The 25,431-nt window shown below is 36.9% G+C and overlaps 1 protein-coding gene across 12 annotated transcripts in view; it reads right to left on the bottom strand.

The window, feature by feature from the left end:
- The window catches only part of camta1a (calmodulin binding transcription activator 1a), a 326,262-nt gene that overhangs the window by 293,312 nt on the left and 7,519 nt on the right, over positions 1–25,431 (bottom strand). For all 12 annotated transcript variants that reach the window (XR_004948200.1, XR_004948201.1, XM_024292513.2 and 9 more), the window contains one exon: positions 6,837–6,940. Coding sequence is in view for 8 of the 12 variants with exons in the window: in XM_024292513.2 (XP_024148281.1) it covers positions 6,837–6,940 (104 nt within the window). In the remaining 4 variants the exon portion in view is untranslated. Of the gene's footprint in view, positions 1–6,836; positions 6,941–25,431 lie in introns of those variants that run through there.

Below are 25,431 nucleotides of genomic sequence, written 5' to 3'. Positions count from 1 at the left end.
AAGAGTTTTAGACTATATTTTCAGGAATTAAACAAGTTTATTTTAAATTGCCAAAAATGTTGCATCCTCCCACCGTCCAAAAACAACTTTTTAAAGCCCCATTTGTAGAGGTCAAAAGCCCAAAAAAGTTGATTTATGGGTTTGGTTACTCTCTGCTCCTATCTTTGACCCTCCACAGACCCGTAAAATCCAAAAAGGCTTAATCAGTCCAAGCCAAACATATCTAAACCAGAGATTGAGAATTGGGATTTGGGCTTGATAGGATTCAAGACTTGCGCTTTCTGACTTTGGAACAATCTTCTTTATCCTTTTTTATCTGTTTCCAATTTTCTTGTGTTTTTGTTAGATTTTTGTTGAGGTGGGCACGGCTAAGTCATGTGTTTGTGTTCCCACAGCTTTTTTTTTTTTTCCAGCACCATGGTGACGTTCAGTGCCAATCGAATGCTCAATTAACCTTCAATTAACAAGACGTGACTTGACCATTCAAGAAGTAACGCATGAGCATCTCTGAATTAATCCTGAAGTTTTGTTTTGGTCAAGAATCTTGCTGACCCACGACCTACAAACAATAAACCCAGCATTCATGGGACTCAAGGACGTGTTGCTAAGCAAAGAAAAGGTGATACTAATTAGGTTTTTCAATGCTTTGGAATGAGCCTTCTTTCAGAGGGAAAGAAATCAATAATACATAGGTTAGATGTAAGCCTGTTGTATTAATATCCCTCTATACTCTTGGTGAAAATGTTTTCATTAAAAATGCATTAAAAAGAGACACCGCTGTTATCAGGGAACAGATGTATTTAGAAGAAAGTGATTCATTTTTCCTGTCTGGTTGCATTAAAGGAAGTAATTGATGTGTAAAATCAAAACAGAAGGGCCTGTGATAACACAGTGGCACGCAGTGGGTTAACACAAATTATGTTTCAGTCAGAGATAAGGAGTAAATGATTGCACTGCACTGCATCCAGCTTCTGTTGTCATTACTACAGCTACGTTACAGCATTACTGACAATCTATACAATCTCGTCAGCCGTTTTGTTTGTCAAGCGTTTTTTTGTTTTTTTTTTTGATCACAGCTCCCCTCCCTGTGACACCAGCTGCCCGGTGAGTCCACAAAGTGTTTTCTACTGGCTCTCCTGCTCTGTCCTGAGCGGTGACATATTGCACGCAGGCACCGTACTGTGCTGCTGCTGGCAGCGGCGTGAGGCAGAGAGGATTATTCCTAACGACAAGGGCATTAAATGTGTAGCGGGCCGGTGGAGGCCTGAGCTGATGCTCCCTTGTCTGTTTTGGTTCAGCACCAGTTCAGAAGCAGCCTCCCCCTAAGCTGAGTGGAAGCTCACAGGACTCAGAGCGTTGTGGCGTTCATTAATAGCTAAGGGTGTCACACCAGCTTAGACCCAATGTCCTCCCTCAACCAAAGCTCCACGCTGTACTCCCCTGCTCCTAAAACCAAGGCACTCGGAGTGTAGTCACTTCTCCACAACTGGAAAGTTTTGTCAGCACACGAGAACATCTTGTTAAAGATTTGCAATGTTAAATTCACAAAAAGGAGATTAATCCTGCATGTTATGATGTATAATACCTTTCCTTGTCCTTAGCACTCTGCTGACAAGTTAATTTAATTATAGGCTGGAAGAACTTGACAGTGAAGGAATAAAGTAAAGGTGTTTAACACCAAAAGTGCTGTTGGACTGATGCATATTCATTAAACACTTTAAATCTTCCATATTAAGCCGGCTGAAATTCCATTCCTCTGACGTAAATCCTTTCCTGCAACCCGCACAGAAGCAACACCAGGCTGACTCAGTTTTGATCTTCAAACAGATATAAGCCTAAAGCCTCGCCGTGTGAGATGTCCGTCTTTAAAGAGATTTTAATCTCGGCCAAAATGTCTAGCAAAACAGAAGTTGTTTTTCCCGAGCAGCGAGCAGACAATAGCAGCTGGAAACAGACCTGAAGAGAATTCTGTGAAGCTTTGCTCCCACGTGTCTCACCTGAGAAGCAGGAGAACATCGACGGCTGAAAGAGCAGCTCCGCAAACTCACAAATAAAGACTCGTGGAAAGAATTTCTTCTGGAACTTCATTCACTACAAAGCTAGCTCTCAAGTCAATTTTTTTGACAGATGAAAAATCACAGAAATGTCACTGATTATTGGACAGAAGGGAAAAAAAGGTTTTGGAATCATGACCTCCTTTTTTATTTCATTCAGTAGAAGCTTCCTTGTTTTCAAACACTGTCTGGCACTATTGATTGTACATGAGAACTGGACGGAGTGATCCCTTCCCCCTCGTGTTTTAAACAGGAAGTGCCTACTCGTTACGAGAAGCCAAAATCCCATATACTGTTACTCAGTCATTAAATCATTTTTGTCAGAACAACCATTCTTGCTCTGCTACCTTTTTAACATGTTCTTGATAATCTTTCTTTTATTTTTATTTTTTTGACATTTTTATTTAGTTCAAGTCACAAATAGGCCAATTAAACGCTTCAATAAAAGAATATGGTTGCACATCAAATCATTTGAGAGTTAGGTGTGTGGACTTCCAACAGGCTGACTCCTGATTGGTGAGAGTGGTTGCCATAGAAATGTTGATTCAGCCCAAACGAAGACCATATCGCGACGTCCATATCGTGATAAAATGGCGACTGAATTGACTTCATTTGGTTGGAGCCAGAAGTAAAGCCTTTTCTAAGGGTGACATCACACTCACTCGGTCCGGTTCTCTTATACAGTCAATGTCTGGCACACTTACAACTTCAAAGGCTGATACCGCAGTCCTCCCATCTTGCACGCTACTTGTGATTCACCAGCAAGTGTACCACTCAACCTTCTAAGCTCCCATCCCCTCCCTTGAATTTCGATACGACTGGTTTATCTAATTTTCCTGTAAATGCTTCAAATGTATTCCCGAGCAACATCAGACTTCACTGGGGAGTCATGAGAATGATAGAAATGAATAGCTCTGGATGAGCTTCACTTCACCTAAACAGCATCTCCACAGTCCTGAAGCCCCCCCTTCTCTTCCTCTTCTTCTAAAAATAGCAAGTTCCAATAAAATGAAGTAAAATAGAATGTTACCAAATTTACTGCTGTGAAGAGAGGGCAGCAGTGGACAGGACAAATCAATATTTTATGAATATTCCTTCATTTAGAAGCCTTAAATCGCTTTTCAGTCATGTCAGGAATTCTTTATAGGGGCTTGACTGGAGGTGTAAATGTATGTTAATAACATATGGAGCATTAAAAAAAAGCTTGCAAAGCTATAAAACGTGGAGTGTCTATCATCATTACATTTTAACATGCTAATAACAGCCTGTCAGAAGAAGTTAATGATGTTATATTAAAACATCTAAACTGTACAGGTCACACAAATTTAATACATTCATGCATTTTTTATACAGCACAAAGCAAACAAAACCTACAGTGTCCTATAAGACCCAAAATTACTTTCTTGATTACCTATTTAGCCAATAAAGCAAAGCTAAAAGTTGTCAATCATCTAACGACTAATTAAATCTGATTAACTGAAAAAAATCTAAAAAGAACTTTAACTTGAAAAATGGCTTTTATAATTCATCAGTCATCGAGCAGCTCTCACATAATTTCTCCCAACGGATTAATTGATAAATCATAACAGCTCTAAATATTTAACACAGTTGATCAAGTTCTGGGGTGCCAATGCATCTGCTAAAGACTGCGTGTGCTTCATAGAAACCCCGCCAGATGACTAAATATACTGCCGAAACACAAAACAAGACTGTGGAAGGAAAAAAAATTGAAATCTATCAGATGATAATTTCTCAGATGAACATCGCCAGTGAACCTAACAGACTACTCGGATGCCTGAAACACGAAAAGGAGGGAAATTAGTGCATTAGGCATGCTAGTCTTGTGCCGGAAATATGCACAGAATTGATGAGGTGTCACTTTCAGTAAGAGTCACACAATTGCACCGACGAGAGCCTGTGTGATCCCTCCCCTCCTGCCTGTCTGCCACCAATGAGGCACAAATACTCCGATTTGCATGGTCTGCAAAAAAAAAAAAAAAAAAAAAAAGAGAGAGACGTCCTTGATGTTAGGAAAGGTTGCTTTGCTCCCTTCAGCCCTGGCAAACACTTTTGGCATGCAGACCGTACAGGCAGGGCGAGCGTCTACGCTGCTCATTTTCACCCGCTTCCCTTTCAGCCTGCCAAAACATTCACGCAACAATCTGCACCCGACTAACACAACACGGTCTTTTCCAGAAAAAATGATTTCTTCTCGTAATAAAGCGGGAGACGTGCTAACAACCGTGGCCGACAGCATTAGCCAGCAAATGCTTAGACTTACATTTTGAGATCAATTTCAAAGCCGTGTTAATTAATTCAGACTGCTGGCAGCACAATGCAGGTCAAACAAGGCAAACAAGTTACAACAACAGCCAATTAGAAACACACAAGCGTTTTACATTTTTTTTATAACTAGGGCAGGGCTAGCGTGAACAAAGACATGACAGATGGAAAGCAACAGTGGATGGAGAAACACAGAAAACATAAGCATACTTCCTTCTGTATCAATCAGCTTGTCACTTTGTCTTTCTCCACTCCAGATCAGGTTTATTCTCCCCGTTTATGTCGCAGACTACACCAATTCTTTCTAAAATATTAATTCCCTCGCCGTCCCAGACAGATTGTCTTTTTTGTATATCCTGATTCTTCAAAACCAGCCTGTCTGGTGCCTTATCATCTGGTTGTTTTTCAGTCAATTAACTTTCATCGCTGCAGATGACTATATTTATTTGGTCACAATTTGTTAATCCCAAAGCACGGATGGTTGATTTTTGCATATTGGCTTTAAGATTTGTCACGGAGTGTATTTAGGTCTAATTACCGCCACTTTTTTTTCTTCTTTGAGAAGACGAGGCAGCACTTTTAATCTATCAATAGAAGAATTGAAAGCAATAAATTCATCCACCTTTCCCCTGAGAAAGTATGGTGACAAATGAGTTTTGGAGCAGGCAAAGCCAGGCAAGTTACAAATTACATGGAGAATGACGTCTTTAAAAGTTGCGTGTTGTTTCTGCTGGGCTTAAAAACAAATTAAAGACTCCGTAACTAATCAATCATGAAGATTGCTTGCACATTTATTGATCCTTTGTGTAATATTCAGGTATTCTCTGTTGTATTTTAAAATATCATCCATTTTGCCTTTTTGTTTATTTGCATTTTTAAAGAACAACATAAAAAAGTCTGCGTGCTCGTCTCTTAATGATGGGATTTTCTATTAGACTGATTTTACCAACTGATTTTTTCAGCATCATATCCTGGGTTTTAACTTATAAATAGGGCTGTGAACTTCAGAATGAATTGACACGTAAATATTTATTAACGTAAATTAATTACACCTCGCGAATAAATGGTCCTCTCAAGGTTTCCACATTGTGCGATGGAGCACTTCGTTATTAATATCAATCGATTTTTAATACTTTATTCTTGTTATTTTTTATTTTTTTTGTTTAGATCCCTTTTCACAAAAAGCAGACTATTTGAGCCATTGTCCGGTACCATGACAACGCGTCGCTGAGCCTCATACTGCTTGTTTTTGTTCTTAAGATGAAGGAAAGTTTGTTTTTTAAAGCAGCCTGTGCACTAATATAGAAAATTGGGGCTATGTGGTCGAACTTTTTCTTTTTTTTTTATGTCTTCAGGTTCATTTTTTATGGCTGTATGTCAGCGTCTTTGTTTTCTTGACGTAATACTGCAGACATAAAAGTATTTAGAGTTCTGCTTATCTTGCTGTTGATGTGTTTTCTCGGTTAACACTTCATACATTTAAACATTTCAGACAATAAAAATGAAGAAAAACTTTTCTCTCTGGCCTTTTTTTGTTCAAAAGCCACATATTGTCATATAAAATTTACCTAGTAAAACATTGTCACTAATAGTAATTAATTATAACTCAAAAGCGTGATTAATCCGATTCATTTTTTCAATCAATTGACAGCACTAATTAAAAATAAAACATTCTAAATCTACAGTTTTGTGTGCTATTTCATATGATGATTATTTGCAGATAATACATGGTCGACAAATACTGTTACTTTAAAAAATAATAGTAATAATTGTGATTAATTCTATCCAGGTTTATAATTAATTAGTCAATTTTTAAATGGCCCAACTTATAAGCATAAACAATGGTATAAAATGACCTCTAAATAACATGCTCAAGACCAGATAGAAATATTCACTCCATTTGTATATTATTATTTTTTTACATTCCACGCTCAAATTTACCGTATCACAATTCCAGGTAAGACTATTCATGCAGAGAAAGTATTATCTGCTGAATGATTTTGCTATAAACCTAAATATTAGAAAATAAAACGAAATAGAAGACCTGGGTCAAAGTGTAACAATTGTTTTTAATGCAGGTTATTATAGCAAAAGCAATGCACTAATCTAAGTAAATGCGTGAAGGCAAAAATACATAATAATATCTATATGTGTGTGTATGATATAGTGCAGTGGCAGATCTATAGGTAATTTAAGTATGTGGAGACGGATTATAACATTAGTGATACCTGTAATCTGAGGAGGGATCCCCTGTTTGAGCCTATAATAAATTCAAACACATGACATATTTACACATTTAGATGATGGCAGCAAGGCGGAAAGCTTTTTTTTTTCCTTCTGTGTGAGGAGCCTCACAGACAGGCTGATCAGGAGAGAGTTCACACGACTTACAAATCTATCTGAAAAAGGGCCTGCGTGAACAGCTCATCTGCCGGACTGATAGCGCTGTAAAGAGACAGATTTAGTGGAAGGAGAAATGATGAGGAGCAGGTTCCTTACCTCATTAGTGTTCCACCGGTGTCTCTCCTTTGGCAGCGACGTGCATTTTGGTAGACATTCAAGCAGCTTCTTGGGTAGGTATATTTTCAAATGTCCATGTTCATCTGCAAGGAGAGCAAGACAAATAAGAATATTAAGCAGGGCTTCATATGGTATTGACTTACTCATCTGCCTCTTTATCAGTCTATCAGCCTCTGTAGAAAAATGCTGACTGTAATAATTCCAATTCAAAAATAGAAAATTGCATACATTTTGTTTTGTGGTGGGATAAATTGTTTTACGGTAAAATGCAATCCGTCAGGGGATTTTAGCAGAAATTTTTCACTATCAACTTAGAAGGCCTGTGTCTATTCATTATTTATACACAATAAACACACTTGAGTGATTTTACGGCGTATGGAGCTTTAGTACAGAAATCTCTGCGCTGCACAAAAGAATGTGGCACATTATTCAGGGAAATAATTGCAATTAGCAGGCCCAGTACTTACATCATAATGTATGCATTTCAATCTGCAATTTGTGTTTCTTAATCAGCTCACAAGAATTAGAGAACAGCAATGTTTATAGAAACCCCTCGCAGTGATGCATTCAAGTATTTATTTAATAACTTTGCTGTCTTCGGGCTCAAATATGCAGATGGTTGGAGAATGAACACATATTTGTTTGGGAAGAAAGAATGATTTGCAAACATGGTGAACCCCCACTTTCTGATCAATATGAGAAACAGTGCAACAAAGACAGACGTGGCAGAAATTAAAGCAACGTATGCTCTAAATCAAGACAGTTCTACGGAAGACGTGACTGGTAAAAATGTACGGGATGTCAGTCATGGAGAGGTGACAGATGATGCGGCTAGGACTGAAAGAAGGAGAAAGGGTAAACAAATATTTTTATTCTCAGAAAGTAAGTCTTTAGTCTTTTTTTATATCCAAATCTAAGGCGAGGACTTAGTTAATCTAGATAATGTTCCAGCATGTGAAAATGAATCAATTATTATGCTTTAATGAGTGCAAATTGGATGTAAATAAATTCACTGCAGGTGATCTAAAATACTTAATTTATCAGTCATACAATGAAGCTTAAAATGGAAAACAAAAAACGATATTACCTTAGGTTAGGACAAAATGAGCAAATAAAAGACAAAACTTCCTGACTTTAAATCGGCTAAAAGGTTGCTTCAAAAAAAAATAAATAAATAAATCAGCACCATCAACTCAACATATAACCCCAGAGTGCCCTGAATCACAGGATATACAGATGTGTGCAGCTGCCTTCCTCTCTATAACACAAAGTCTGCAAGAACATCCATATGGAAAATTCAACCCAGCTGATCCACAGAGACGGAGCTGGCGTCGAGCCTCTGAGTGCGATAAGATGGGACGTCATCGCCCCCAAAGGAACGCAAGAGTGGATCCACAGGATCTGCTATATCCGTCTGTCCCTGTAATTCCACATGTATTCTGTGTTTTATATGAGCCGCGCGCGTTATCATTCGCTTTGCCCAATTAAGAATCACAGACAGCATCTGTTCTGAGGTACCACCAGAGCAGTTTTATTGTCTAAACTGAGGAACACGCTGCAGCTGAATGATCAGAGGGGAACAAAAGGAAAAAAAGGAGAAGCCGCTTTCATGCAGGGAACTATTCATTACACAGCACCACCAGAAAAAATTAGCAGCAAACAAATGAAGTGGACTCACAGTCAAATCAGGGCTGCAAAAAATGAATTAACTTTTTGAAAGTCCTATTGATATATAAATATTTTTTCAAACAAGATACAGCACCTAGGCATTAAATCCACTGACTTCTCGGACAAAGAGTTGCTTCTTTTAGGATAAAAGAGCTGCCAGTCATGCCCTGTGAATTTCAGGCTCTTTCATTTCGGCTGCAGCCACCTCAGCGTCTGCCTCACTCAGTGAGTGGCAGCGGCACATTCAAAGTCAGAGCAGTTAGCTACGCTTGGAAACTAATTTCTATTTATCAATTCATTTTCTGCATAAAACCGTTGTCTTCAACTTGCATGGGGACGTTTGTCAGATGATGTGGTGGTTTAAAATAAAAAAAAAAAAAGAAGAGAGACTTCAGGCTGTCGTCTTAATGAGCAGCATTTCTTATAATATTTCACTCCCAGTTCAAGGTTTTTATGCGAATAATGGAATAACACATAAATGAGAACAGCTTTCTAGGGAATTCTGCTGTATTATCATACACAGTATATGTGAGCAAAGCATGTAGGAGGGGAATTAAAAAGATGTGAAGTAATGATTCTGGCAAACACCAAGGAGATAATGATTAATATTCTTGTTTTTTTCCTGCTGTATATCACTATTATAAGTTTCATACACATGATATGTTTTGAACGTGGCGATATAATCCATCACTGTCTGGTCTACAGTGTGCCTTTGATACATATCACCACGCTCTACTGGAGGTTAAAAGTGAGGACAGATAGACAGATAAAGTTTGCAGCAATGAACATAAAACATGGACGAAAGAACGTGCAGTTTCACCTGTAAGGACCTCAAACAAATTGGTACCATATTTTACGCACTATAAGGCGCACTAAAAAAACGTATTTTTTTTCTTTTTCAAAACGACTATATGCTTCATATTATTGTAGTGATGTTTACTGATGATGAAGTGATGTTGAGAGGTACACGGCACTCTGTCAAAATGTCAGGGTGTTTTTTTTTTCCTTTTTTTACAAGTCGCAAACAAGGTTGGATGTTATTGTAGATAAATATGCAAATGCTGCTACCGTTTGGCAGCAATCAGACTGTAATTATTTAATTTTTTATAAATACTATTAATTCGAGTTACAGTTACAGTAACGTTTGTTTTTATGATATAGGTCTGTTTTTTATGTGTCTGAAACACATAAAAAAGTTAGTTGTTGTAAATATGTTAACACAGCTAGCATGTAGCAATGTTTTTTTTTGTTTGTTTTTTTTGTTTTGTTTTTTTTTATGTTACTGACAAGGTTGGGAGTTCGTAATGTTTGTTTTGCGATATCAGTCTGTTTTTTCCCGTGATGCAAATAAGGTTGGGAATTAAAGGTATTATGAATACACTAATGCAACTAACATGTAGCGTGATACAAATAAGTACTAGAGTTACAGTGAACGCAGTTAATAAAGTATGACTGACTGACAGAGATATCTGACTCTTGTTGCATTTAATGCACCACATAGCAATTAATTATAGCAACTTGTACCCAGGAGTGACTTGCAGTATTGTGATGCTTCCCATTATTTGGCCTTCAGCAGCTGTTTTCACTAACATCCACTAGAGGGCACTATGTGTGTGATTATTAGTATTTGCTACTGACAGGAACACAGAAGAAAAATCACCATTTAAAAAAAGCATGGATGAGAATCTAATCGTTCTCCTCCTGAACTTTATCATATTTTTCTTATATGTATCGAGACGTTATTAGGTCCAATCCGAATTTTTCCCTTTCTCTCTACCCCTCCTTGAAGGTGCATTTGTAGTGAGAGTTGTGTCCGACATGTATTTTTTTTAGTTCCCACCCTCTGTCACAAGGGTAAACCGTGGAAGAGTGTGACGCGGAGTAGAAGCGCTTTTCTTCATGTGGATGCGCTCTGAAGCACAGACATTTACATTTAAATGTAAGTAATGACTTTTTGTTTTAGCATGACCTTTTTAAAATTAGAAAACTGCTGTTATGTATATTCGAGCGTTGGAAGCTCTGTGCTAATGCTAGCTGACCGACGACTATCGGAAGTGACGTCCGAATTCAGAGCCACCTATTTTTCCAGAACTCTCTGTTTGGAGGGCTAAATGTGGGGATCGGGGGAAGGGAAGAATGCGGATTGGGCCTTAATCTTATTTTTTTGTCCCCCTCGGACAAATGCGGAACAGCAAGTCCTCTGGGTTACAAAGTCATGGAAGTACCGCTGAAAATGCAGTAATTCAGAGGCTGGCTCCTCCAGTATTGAAGTTAAAGATTTGACTAAAAAACCAAGACATAGAGACCTGATTACTAATGCTTTTGTAGAGGTCTTCAAAATATATAATGCTGATTTCTCAACGTCATCCATGCCTTCTGTGCGTTGTAAATGAGATATACAGTCAATATTTTTCATATAGCGATGAAACTATAAGCTTGACGGTAGCTTCTACAACACGCGATAGGAGTGTCTAGTCTATGAACAAACTAGACACTGTGTCGAATGTCGAAAAAGGGGCAGCGGAGGTGAATTTGACACGTAAATGGCGTTAAATGGCATTGGATTAATCAGAAGCGTTGCACTCTTCTCCCAAAATTGTGACGTATACTCTGGAGCAACTTCTATATGATTGCTTCTTCTATATTATGCATCTTTTGAGTCCTACAATTTATATTCTGGTGCGATTTATGATATACTATAAATAGTTGTGATAAAGAAAATGATCAGAAGTTGCCTAAAATTGCTAACAGACAGCATCACAAGACCCTGGTTTTAAAAAGTATTATTCCAAGTTCTCCAAGTAAGTCCCAAGCTCTGTTGGCATAAATAAAGACAAAACGCATTGGGACTTTTTAAACTCAAACAATTAGCAGACCTCCATTTCTCAGCTCGTCTCCCGAAGGGTAATGAGGGTTGCGGATGGGTTAGGTCCTATCACCTCCCCTCACCCCCCTCCCCCACCCACGGTTTCTGCCTGTGGGTAAGTTCCTGGCCATCTCCTTCCAATGTGTGCTCTGAAGATTTCCAACTGACAGAAGGCAGCAGCAGCAGCAGGCGAGCCTGTCTCTGCACAGATTATTGAGGATTCAGTGCTTCCCTCTGGCGCGCACACTTCTGACACAATTGACACAAGACTCAAGTATGCTGAGGATTTTCTCGCTCAGTGAGTATAGTCAGAAATCTGTACGACATGTCTATTCAGTCTTCCAACAAACTTAAATATTTGGAGTAGGAAACGAGCAACAATCTCTCACTAGGCTGCAACAATTTCATAACCCTAAAATTACACCAGTCGTGGTATATTTTTTGTAAAGAATTAGCTAACCAAACAGTGGTATATACTTTATATATTTAAAGGTGACACATGAGTGATTCAGGAGTTGCAGTTTTCTTTTATTTTAACAGTGTGATGTAATTTTTTTATTAGAATCTTTATGTTTTCTTTTAAAGAATTAAGTTAACTTGCACTATCACACCAAGCAAAAATATTAACTGCTTTCTGTTACCCAAACAAAAAAGAGTTTTCAATTTACAAAAAAACATTGGGACAGTTTATGGGTATGGTGAAGAATTTATTTTCCTATTGCAGATAATCAATGATCGATGGATTAGGCAATGTTTTAGTGACTTCAATCCCATTAAACAAAATGAATATAAAGTTTTAAAAGTTTAACAGGAGAAGTACATGGTTAAAAAAATTATAACATGACTGCGTGGAACAAATGTGACAAAGATTTAACATGAGGTCAAGGTGCTTTAAAGACTCATGGAGTCTGCCTGAAAACAGCTGATACAACATTTAATGTCCAAATCAACATGACTTGAAAAATATTAATAATTAAGTGATTAAGAATAAAAGAATACAGGAAAAGAAGAAACTTGACAAGAAAGGCAAACACAAAATTATTAATCAAAAGAAAAAAAAATACATTTAAAATCAGAAAACCTAAATAAAGTTAAAATTCAATCTATTTTTTAAAGCAGCATTTGCTTGTTTAACTCATTTTAACAACAAACTTTTGATGAAAAAACTTACTACTTTGAGGTATTTTAGGCTTTTAACATGAACCTCCCAGTGCTCAAAAAATGACAGTATAATTCATTATGTCTGTGCCAATCTATATTGGATAAAACTTTTTAAAGTTAAATTGGACAATAAATGGGAAAAAAAACAGTTGAATTAAGTGAGCAGCGGGTAATTGTCATCCGCTCTCTTGTGCATGTCTCAGTATCAAACCTCTTTAAATAGTTATCAGATGTTTCACTAAAAACCATCAATACGTGTCATATCATGCAGCACAACTGCAAGATTACTGCCGTTTTATTGTGGTTTAGAAATCTGCCAGTGTATAGGGGCTCCATATTTCATAGGACTGATAAGAGATCAGAAAGCTGAGCTCAGACTGTTGGTCTCTGAGCTTTGTCCCAGTGACACCATTAAGAAAACATTATCATAAGAACTAACATCCTACATCCCATGAAGACTTTATCAAACTGTCTTTGATATTAAATGGAGAAATTGAATGTGTCTGTCATTTTAAGGCTCTATAAAAATGACCTAATGCGTTTCTAAAGTCCTCTTTCAACTGAGCTGAGCCACCAAAGAAAAGTGCACAATGTGTACAGATGCAGTAAAGAAACACGCTCTATTTACAGATGTATTCTAGCACTTTTTTAAAGGCAGACACTTAAAAGAACTTACAAAAATATACTATTTACAGACAAAACAGATATTATAACAGATTAATATAACTTAAACTGTTTTTTGTCCTTTTTATTTGTAGCAATTAAATTTAGTTTAATATAATAATTAAAAATATAAAGATTAATTTTATATTTTTTCTAAGTGCAAATCTCCCAAAATCTCAAAATAAAGTACACATACATGTCATAAAAACCAATAAAAGTTGTCAAACTTAAGTTTATGTTTTTGATTATCTTTTTCTCTTTTTTGCATAATTTTTATATACACTGGAAAACCTGACATGTTTCATAATGTGGTAGTAAATCATTACATGTACAGCCCAAAATTAGGATAAATTTTTTTATATGTGTTTATTAAATTGAAAATTGTGATGGTTAAATGATCATCAATGATAAATATATATATATATTTATTTATTTGTACTTTTTTACACTTCATAGGGAAGATTTAAAGATCCGTCGCAACTTTCTTTTCAGGAAAAATAAACATCTCTAAAAAAATTAAAAATTAAAAAATAGAGATTATTTAGGAATTAATGTTTGAATAAATGAATGAGTGTTTAAATCTTTAAAAATGACATAAAATACAACACATTTTGGGCAGCATTGCAAACATCTGTGTCTTTAAGGTTTGTAATGAACCTAGTGGATAGTTGCAGACTAGATCTAACATGTCATTTTGATGCATACAAACATTAACACAATAATTTGTCTGAAATTAAGCTTGCCTGAGTTTAGAACACCTTCAATTTTGATTGTAACAAAAAATATATTTTGTCTTTAATTTGAGTTTCTTTTAAATGTGACATATGAATAAAATAATCAATTAAGATCCCAAGGTATTTGTATTTAGAAAATTAATTACATTTCTTTGATTAGTTATGACAAGCAGAAGATCTAGGATATTTCAAGGGAACATTTGGACTTTAAAAGTGGATTTTCAAAACAGCCTTGGCTTTTAGAAGTGATTAAAGTTAAAGCTTTTCAAAGCTGTGCATATATTTAAACGGAAACACGAATCAATCATGCCATGATATTAACAAATCAATCATAAAATTAGTAACAACTTTCTTTAAGCAAATTAAATTAAAAGTTAAAGGGGAGTGAATATTTTGTTTGTCAATAAAACATTTTTTTAGCATTTGCAAACCACTAAGAACCTAAATAAAACAATCCTGCTGAGCAACCATGGATGGAGGTGGCAAAGGATTACTGATCTAAACCAACTTTGACTTCATATTAAAATTTCTGTTCTTTTCTTTCTTTTCACAATTCTTGCATTTTTAATTAGCAAGGGAACAAAAAAAACTATCTTAAATTATTTAATAGTTGATTAACAGGAAGAGAGAAGATGTCTGAACGTTTGTGAATGTTTAAGGATAAAAGAAAAGTTTGCTGTGAAATTATATTTCTTTTAAAGTATTTTGCAGTTGTAAAATGATCAATAAACATGTCCATATGTTTTGCATCTGCAATCAAATGTATAATTCTGTTAAAAAACATATATGTGCACAGGTAGTTTGTGCTTTTCAGTAGCAATTTGTTCTTGTTTATAAAACATTTGTGGCAGTAAAAGAAAAATTTGAGCATTTGCAAAAAAAGATTTACAACAGTAAAAATGTTTTACACACTTGCAAACATGCTGAAATATTTTCTAAGAAAAACACATACACACCTGGCCTCAAGTGTTTTTTTTTTTATCCTTACACTGAGATCTACAGACACAAACTCAAGTTGCAACCTCAGTCTTATATTCTATCTGATCCAACCAATCAGCAACTGTCCCTCTTTCAGCAGCCTATCAACATGCACCATCTCACTAATCATCAAAAATGATTAATTTAGGGAGATCACTCCTTTGCTCCTTGTTTCCAGTTTTCATGGGAACATGGGATCACTCTCTATTGTCATTCCATTACAATGCAAAAGCTGCAGTGAACTGGACAATAAAAAGGGGTCCAGTGGGGCAAATGATGTTAAATATGTGTGCATCCAGTACATTAGAGTCATTGCAGGAAAACTAAATGTATAATATTCATACATATATTTTTTATGACACCATTCTTTATATGACATCAGTTTTTAAAAAAAATGTACACTCGCATGTGATTATGAATTAGTCTAAAATAACATTTGAGTTGATTTAAAAATGTTTGCCCATTTGTTTAACATCCCAACAAAGAAAAATATTGAATCTGATCTTTGGTTCATAGTAATTATCCTTAATGGGTAGAATTGTAGATGTTTATATATATATATATATTTATAAAATTGACACAAACAAATCTGACATATCTAATCAACTCTACACCAATCTGGGATTAAACACCAAAATTGAAAGTTGTAAAAGAGGGGTGAAAAGCATAAAGGAAGTGGCTGACTATAACTTTTGGATCTTAAATTTCTCACAGTTTTTCTAGTGATGCTAGAAATGCCTGCCTGATCTTCACAAAGTGTGTCCATGTTATTTTATTACTGAATCTGTTTCATCTCCTGTAAGGATCATCTCTCCTGCTTTGTCTTTCGGCTGCTCCCTTTTAAGGGTTGGCACAGTGATTTATCCGCTTCTATCTAACCCTCTTCTCTGCTATATCCTTGCTCACACCAAATCCCATCATGTCTCCCCTCACTGCATCCATGAACCTCCTCTTTGGTCTTCCTCTAGACCTGGTAGCTCCAGCCTCAACACCCTTTTACCCTCACAATGTGTCCGAACCATCTTTGCTGCATTTATCTCCGAATCATCTACTCTGACCGTGTCCTTGGAGGGATTTATTCCTGATCCTGTCCATCCTCAAAAATTCCAAAGAGAACCTCAGCATCTTCCTCTCTGCCACCTTTCTCTTTCTCAGAGCCAACAACATGCTGTTCTCATCACAGTCTTCACCTTTCCTTCATTCTTGCTGACACTCTTTTGTCACACATCACTTCCTCCACCTGTTCCAACTGGTTTGCACACACCTCTTCACCTCCTCCCTGCGCTCTCTGTTCCTCTGGACAGTTGACCCCATAAAGTCCTCCACCTACTTCACCTTTGCTCCAACTTCACCGTTTCAGTCCCTCTCATTTACAGACACTCTCTCTTGCTGCAACTGACTTTTGTTCCTCTCTTTTCTGGAGCAAACCTCCACTTTACTCTTGATGTTACTCCATCTGCTCCCTGATCTCAACATAGATCACAGTGTCATCTGTAAACATCATCATCCACAGAGATCTCTGCCTAACCTCATCTGTCAGTTTTGTCCATCATCACACAAACTAGAAGGGGCTCAAAGCTGATCTACCTTCACCTTAAACTCCTCTGTCACACCTACAGCAGACCTCACTGTTTGAAAATGCTGATTAAGACCAAACAAAATACAATGACATTTAAAGAAAAATGCTGTTTGGAAGAGATTAATTCATGATGATGGAATTATAATTATAATACATTTGGTTTAGCGGCAAAACGTCCAGAGTGGCTAATTTGGGTAATTAATTTATGAATCAAATTTTAACGAATTAACAATCAGAAAAAAAGCATTAAGTTTAGCTAGCTGTGCATTGCTTGGCAGCTGCAGAATTAAAGTTGATGATTGGTTGATTAGTTCAGATGGTGTGGGTTATGATGTGTTTGTGTCTGTAGACCTGAGTGTATGGATGCACTCAGAGAGTTATTTTAAACACTGCATATTTACTTCTTTGCAACAAAAAATAATACAAATATAACTAATAAATAAAGTTCTGCCTAAATTACAAAAAGGGTTTATACAAATATAAACCTTGTGTGTCAGAAGATCCATAACTCCCCGTTGTAACTGTAAAATATGTCCAAGTTGTTGGACAGGATAAGTTACAGGAATAAATAAATAAATACTAGGTATATATGTAAAAAAAAAACATGTTTTTTGTGGTTTTATCAACCACAATATAATTATAGTAACAATTCATAGGAATTTATTGTAAATTGTATAGACATTTCTTAGTGTTTGATGTTTTGAGGCATTTTTAAATAAAAAAAAAGAAAGATTTTAGCAAATGTGCAACATTTTTCTACAGCAGCAAATGGTCTATATCCAAGAATTAATTAGCATTGTCACTCTTGTTTTTTTACAAATACATTAACTTTTTTACAAACAAAACCTATTTATGTGTATGAATATTTTTTATAACTGCAAAATATTTTTAAAAAAAGAAAGAATATATCACTATTAACACTACATATTTTATTGTGTGTCACAAACTGAATCAAGCTAAACCTTTTTGCAAAGCGTGACCATAAAAATACTTTTTCATACTGAAGAATTGTATTTGATTGGGTTAAACTTTTTTTTTTTCTAATATGAATTGGGCATGCAGTGCAAACAACACAATGTGTTTAGAATGCAACAAAATCTGTTGGTGGAAATGACTTTCAGCATTGATTGTCTGTGCAGTGATTCTGAATGGCCGAGTCTGTCAGCTGACCTCAAACCAACTGAGCATGTGTTTCGCTTGCTGTGGAAAGATTGAGGGCAAAGAGCCTCCAAAACAAGCGAGAATGAGTGGCTGCTGCTGTACAGGCCTGGCAGAGCATCGCCACGGAGAATGCCAAGTATCTGCTAATGTTCACAGAGCAGACAAAACAAAAACAGACAAGCGTGTGCAAGAAAATACTCAATGCTAAAGAGCTCAAGTATATAAAATTGATTTTTTTTAGTTTTAATAGTGTATCTGCAATACATATAGGTGTCTAAATTATGAAGTTTTTGAGATTAATCAACAGAAAACATGAATAAAAATGCCTTTTAGTTGGTTTTACCAGCCTCAGATATGGATGATTGCCTTTTTTTAAGCTGATACGTCTAGAACAACCCCCCTCTGTTCTTTTTTTTTCTTCTTCTCTGTTAAATAAACCATGTGTTTTAGATGTGGCACTTCAGATGTTCAGAGTTGGCCTTCTCTAATCTGGGAGTACTTGTCTAACTTGAAAGAGGCCTTGTTTTTACACCAGAGCAGTTCTGACGAAGCTCTCCATGCACACAAAAGTGAACTCATCAAAACTGAGCTCTCCTTCTTTTAACAGCTTTTGCAACCTCAGAATGGGTTCATTCTTTCAGGTTTTATTTAGAAATGTGAACAGTAACAGAGATCCTGCTCCTTTTTTTTTTTTTTTTTTGATTCCCTCAATAGGGTATTTCCATGCATGTGAAGATCCTTCCTAAATAAAGCTCTACCACCTGTACAGTTATATAACCTTAGTATCCACTTAAAAAATAATCATAAGTATAAATATCTTGCAGGGAAATTTTGAAATAATGTTAAAGAAAATCTCTTATTTTACGGTTGGTATAAAGTCGTGACTTTTATAAAAGTGTAGAGTTTAAACAGAAGTTCTGATGACTGCTGATAACCACAAGAGAGATACACAGAAAACAACTATTGGGTTGTAAAATACTAAAAAGCAAGAGAGGCTGACAGAAGAGCTTGTTTCATGAGAAGATGTGCTGAGCTGAGCTGGCACATGGCAGCCAATTACTTTCCAGCTCTTGATGAGAAAGCTCGCACACAAGCAGCTAAAACAGGCAGTGAAACACTTTTCAATACAAAGGCTCGCAGGCTTATGTTCCAATCACAGAAGAAACAGTGGGGGCCATCGCTTAAATGGTTATAGAGATATATATTTCTCTGCGCTAATGTTTGGATTATCGCTGATCCTGGCTGCTAAGCAAAACACTTGGGCTGAATTTAAGGGTATCAGTCATGCTAGCTTGCTCCAGCCCCACCCTAGAGATGAGAGCCAGGGTCATGAGACTGGAAAGGCTGACAAAAACAAATCTTTAATCAATATCTGAGCCCTGAACGCAAAACCCTCTCTCTTCCGTCTCTGTCTCCGAGCGCTCTGGGAGTGACAGTTTTTCTTTTTAATCTGTGCCCACATTGTGGAGAAATTGCAAGCTAATGTTTTGGCTATAGATCATTCAACAAATCGCTGCTGGCGGTGAATATCTAAGGCAACTGTTTGAATGCAAACACTTTCAACATCGGCCCAGTGGCTAATAAGGCTCTTGGATGTGAGGAGCAGTGTAACTGTAGCAACCCTATAACCGCACAGGAGGTGAATCACTTTAGAACAAAGAGTTGTGTGGATAAGCTTTTGGCGCCGACGTCCAGTAAGTACTGCTGTGAAACTGCATTAGGCCTAAGTCTGCTGTCATTCTGTTTGTTGAGAACCCATCGACAGGAAACTGTATCAGAGAAACAACTGATGTCTGAACTACAGGGAAAAACACTGAATTTTTAATAGCACAGGTTAATTCAAACGTCATTAGTGCAATTTCTAAACTTTATTTTTTTTTAAATTACATAAACATGTCAGATTTTAATATGAAAATAGGCTTTTTTTGGTTGCTTTATTTTGAAATGTCAACATTTCACAGAACTGTGTGGAAAACATTTTAATTTGGGATTAACAATCTGACTTTCTTCTTTACAAGTCGACTTGTAAACGCCAAAATTACAAAAAAAACCTGAGGATTTAAGCATATTTAGACAGAAGAGAGGATAATCACATAAAAAATGTTTTTAGGGTTCCAAATTCAATAAAAAATACTGTATGCTTTAATGCAGGCATGTCCAAACTCTGGTCCATGGGCCAAAGATGGCCCAAATTCAGATTTTCACAAGCCCGCAGGTTTCTGTCGTGAAAATAATAATATGTGACCCTCAGCACTTTTTAAGAGCTGTGTACGATTTCTTGATTGTGATTGGCTAAATTACCTTATAAGCTGTTGTGAACACTTGGCTTCTTGACCTTCAGAGTCTTAAAAGCCAAATGCGACTACACATTCTCACTCCCAACTCTTCATATATGGACGTTTTAGTCCCCTCCGTGTCACTTTTTGACATTTTGGGTTCCCCAACTTGCCATTTTTGATGTGCTGGCTGTTCCCATTAAATCACGGCTCCTCAACCCTCGGGATGCGGTCCCAGATGCGAAACCGGGTTAGGGTTATGGTACCAATACCGGTCTGTTTGATTAGAGTATGCATTTTTTCTCTATCTGTGGCCCGGCACCAAGTGGCCCTCCGACCGGTACCAGTTCATGGTGGTTGGGGACCCCTGATTTAATGGGAACAGCCAGCACGTTAAAAAACGACACCCAAAACGTCACAAAGTGTCTCGGGGAGGGGGGGCGGGGGGTGCTCGACCCATACGTCCATATATGACGAGTTGGGAGTGAGAATCCAACAAAAGAGTATTTATTTATTTCTGTAGTCAAAACCACAGGGGTTTGTACATAACATAACTATTTGTGTTATTTTCCTATTTACACAATTTAAATGTAGACGTTTACAGTAAGCATTTAATAATATGCAGCATTTCCATTTAACCTAGAATTTTCCAGACAGACTTTTTCTTTATTTTATTTCTGGTCTCTAAATATGAAAGTCACAGTAATTCTGGCAAAAATGTGTTCACATTTATTTCTGTTCTTTGTGAAGAAATGAGAAGTTTCAATTGCCCAAAAAGTATTAATATCATTATAAGGTTTTAAAGAATGCAGGCCGAATGGTTGGCACTCATCCATTTTCCCTTCATAAAATCTTGTCATCTTTGTAAAAAGTTTGGACATTTCAATTTAATTTCAAAATAATAGATATGTTTGCATCTCTAGACATTGTATGACACATGTACTATGTGGATTGTTTAAATCCCATGCAAAATCCAAATAAAATCTGAAAAGTCAAACATCAAACGGGTCCAACAACAAATTGAACTGAAAGCTTTAACCGTGGCTAAACAAGTGTAAAACAGTAACAAGTTGTTGGCAGAAGAAAAGAAACGGTGGAGGCAGAGATGAGCTCAGACAACCAAGGAGAAGCAGTCGGTGAATGACATGCTGTGTGTTGAGAAAGCAATAAACGTGGATGTGAGGAGTAAAAAGAATGAAGAGGAAATGTGAAAGCATTTTTTTACACCACGCTGGGCTTTATATTCTAACAGTTTGCGAGAAGTGAACTAATCTGCCAAATCTGTGTCTGGAGGTTGCATTGATACTTCTGGTCAAACTCTCTGTTACTGAACATACCGGTATATCATTTGAGTTTAAAGAAATAGATTAACTCATTAATGACTTTTTTCTTTCATAGTTTTAGTATGAATTACCTGCCTTGTTTTCTGTTTTTAAAATGAAAAAACTAACGTATATAAAGGTTTTAGGTACGCTTCCTAGTCAGCTTTTATTATAAGAGCTCTTTGATTCTAGCTTGTCTTTTTGATTTTACACTTTATTCATAAAATACGTCTAATCTGTGAGATTCTTGTCGATTCTACTAATAGATTTCATCTTTTGCATTAAATCCAACTCAAATCATTCCCAGTGTTCTTTTAATTATGATTATACAATTTTAACCCAAAATAAAAAAAATAGTTTCTGCTAAGCAGCATTAGTTCATTAGATAGTCACCTCTGAGTTGTGGGCGGGACCATTGGTGCTGAGTACGCCCAAACCCCCTTCCCCTTCCCGGTTTTCTGTTTCCATGCTCTTCCACTATCTTACAACCCCTCCCACCCCCAATCTATAATGACAAACGCAACAAAAATTGCAATATTGGAGCTATCCAGTTTTTAGCCAGATATCAACTCATATGAGGGAAAAAAAAGACGTACATAGATCTACTCATCTACGTTAGAATGCAGTGAAGCAGGAACCTTGTGGTCCACCCTAAATATTTTCTACGTCATTAACGCCTCGTTTCCACTGAGCAGTCCAGACTGGACTGGACTGTACAGATGCAGTATTTTGAGCATTTCCATTATAAAATAAACCCATTGGACAGATTCTTACCATTTTTGGTCCCCCGTTGTTTTTAGGTCCATATATAAATGGAACAGACCAGTGAGGGCGGAGCTATTGTCGTCAAACGATAAGATCCATTGATTGGCAGAAAGGTATTACAACAACACCAAGCGTCCGACCAGCACTTCTCCCGACTCAAGATCCAAGCCGGCTGTATTCTTCGTCTACCGCAATCTTCTTGAAAAGATTATTAAATTCTTTGCTTTCAATATTCACCCCTAATTTACGGGGGTTAGGGACTGGAGTGGAGACACGCAAAATTTTCGAATACGGAGAGCCGCTGTAGTTGCATCGTTATGACACATGGCTACATCATCGGTCTACACCCCGCATGCGCCTTGATGGTCCAACACCCAATGGAAAAGCTCAGTTAAATTCTAACCCAACCAGGAGCGGACCAGTGCGGTCCGGTCGGCTCAGTGGAAACGAGGCACAATAAGACCTTTTTAAACCGCCTTTTTTCATCTGATCCTGATTCATAACAATTTGAATGATGAAAAAATATACTATACTGCTATAATATGTCCTCCATCATCAGAAAAATGCCACAAAAACATGCTAAAAACACCATAAACGTCATTTTCTTGGTGAGTCGTTAAGCTGAGGACAGAAGGTAGTCATGGTCACCACGCAGGTGACAGTAGATCTTTAAGCTATTGCAGAAGCCATCGTTTTGGGTTTTTTTTATCAGCAGTTTTTTTTTTTTTTCCAGACTACATGATGTTTACTTAGGGAATTTGATGGTATTTAATTAAATCAATGTCTTTCCCTGCCAAAGAAGTTTTCCTTCTGGCACTTGGCAAGTCCACAGCTTCCACTCCTTGTTTAAAAGTTGGACGGATGCTTTGTTTTCATAAAAAGTCTTTAATATTTTCCCCCCACACACTTACGTGGTTTTAATTACATGAGTCAATACTTAGAAAATGATTCAAAGCCTGTTTAGATCATCCCCTTGTAAATCGGAGGGGACAGGGAAAATTTTCCAACAGGTTTCTGTCTGGACGTGGAGGATCGGCTGCAAAAGTCTGACATCATATCACACCTTGCTGACACATAAAGGAGCTTCTGTTGTCAAATGGGGGCTTTTCTATTGTTTTTTGGAACCTTACAAGACCCAGTTCGATGAAATTTGTGTTTTTGTTGTTATTAACATGATCTTTTGGCATTTTTCTGATGACTTAAATATGGAAGATTAAGATTAAAATTGTATTTCTGATTATTTCTTTATTTAAATAATTGTGAATCAGCACCAGACAAACAAATACTGTTTGAAAAAGAGCGTATTTGTGATGTAGAACATAGACTGGGTGGACCACAAGCTCCATGCTGAGCTCTCAGCAACGATGAGGGGAAAGGGGGGTGGGGTTGCTCTGCACGAATGCTCACACCCACGACACAGAGAATAATTCTTGAACTATTGTCACTCTGCAGAAACTATTTCCTAGAAAACAACACAGTTTTTTTTTATTTTTGGATAAAAATTGCATAATCATAATTAAAAGACCACTGAGAACGCTTTTAAAATAGATCAAATGATTATCTGAGTGAGTCTTAAAATATTCTAAATGACTCACTCATCACAAAAAAACGTGTGAAATTAACCAAAGCAAAGTCTAAAACTATTTAATTTGTAAAATTATCTTATACGACTACAATTTAATCATAAAAAGGGGCAGGGAGAAGTAAACTGATTCTGTCTTTCCTTTTACATGAACAATCAAGTTAAATAAATTAACAACCCAAAAATAACAAATAGTATTATATTCCATAATTTTACATGCATGCTCAACGTGAAGCCGAATTTCTACCTTGTTTGAAACATACTAGAGCTTTGAAAACGCTCTATTCTCGACAGTTACTCACATTAAAGGGAGCACATTTTAATGGTTGCGGTTCTGATAGTTTCTTGATATTTTCCATAAACTGTCACAGTGACAAACTTTCATCCAAACACTGCTGGGGGATTTAGACATAAATGGCACTCTAACAAGCCTCATTGCTCTACTTGCCATTTTCTTGAGCTCTGTGCAAGAGTGAGTTTTGTCAGCAAATTTAACTCCCAGAATAACTAGGAGGATGTACGCCGCACGAACATGAGGGGGATCAAGGATAAGAGTTGCTGCTGTTAAAAAAAGGGTGGAAATAAATGGTATTAGATGATGACGTCATCTGCCACGAGGAGATTAATAATCAGAATAATCTGATGAATCTATTAGGATTGAAACTGCATGTTTGTAAACACTTGATTAAGATTTTTGGATTCAATCAAAATATGTAACATATTTTTCTCACAACGAGGTGCATCAGATTATTAGGCACATTGTTATTGAACGGTCTTTTTTCAAACTTGTGTTATATATAAAGCGCCGTGAACTAGAAGGTGCATTTATCGAGACAATAGTCAGAGATAAGTCCATTAGTCACTCAGTTTAAATTTACTGTGTTCAAAGTATTTCTGGTACTTGTTTGTGAAACGTTGTACATTTGCCATGCTAGAAGTGTTAGCCGCGTTAGCATATTCACAAATACAGCAGGGAGCAAGAGGAGTTCACCAAGGTGTTGAGATCTAGGGAAAGGGTCGTGGACAGGACAGGAATATGGGTTTCCATGACAACCAGTTTTCACTTTCAGCGGATTTGTTTTGGTTCAGCAAGGTAGCGTGCCTTTGGCCTGGGAATAGTCATTGGCTCAAGTGGTCTGGCTCGCTACGCTAGCCAGTGGACAGGGTAGCGAGCTCCGCTGCCCTCCTATATGGCACTAAAATGTTTCTTAAATAAAATAGATAAATAAAGCTTTAGTGCAGAAAATGTGGTAAACAAAATCTCTTTTGTTCAAATTTAAGTCACTTTTGTTCAAGTTAAAAAAATCAAAGAGTCCTCTGCTATATTTATGTTATGTGAATTCAAAGCGTTTTCATCTTCATAAGAAAGTCTGTCTGGTTTTTAAAGCTGGTAATAGCGCTGAGCGCTAATGAAAGCAACATCAGACGCTTTAAAGTCCTCACTTCTGAACGGACTCTCGCAACAACAGGACAATTTAAACTGTGTTCGGTTTCCTCGGCGGTAATGACAGCGACGTCTGCCCTCCGGGGGAATGGACTCCCTAAAGCCTGATGGCTCTTGATGGGAACATGGAGAGGAACATTCTAGACATAGACTTAAAATTGCATGGTGTTGGGCACCCAATTATCTTTATCATTTGGCCAATAGCTTGTTCAATATATCTCTAACCTACACAGGGAAATTACGATCCGCCCACAAGTAAAAGACGAACCTGAGTGAACTTAACCGCAGAGAAAAACAAAGAGAGCACCTAATGGCTTCTGGGAAGAGGGTTTGACCTGAAATGTACACAACAGCTGGTAAAGGATGCAAGGGTGG

Source organism: Oryzias melastigma, linkage group LG7, assembly GCF_002922805.2.
Source record: "Oryzias melastigma strain HK-1 linkage group LG7, ASM292280v2, whole genome shotgun sequence".
NCBI classification, from domain to species: Eukaryota; Metazoa; Chordata; class Actinopteri; order Beloniformes; family Adrianichthyidae; genus Oryzias; species Oryzias melastigma.
This window is presented reverse-complemented; position numbering and strand designations above follow the sequence as displayed.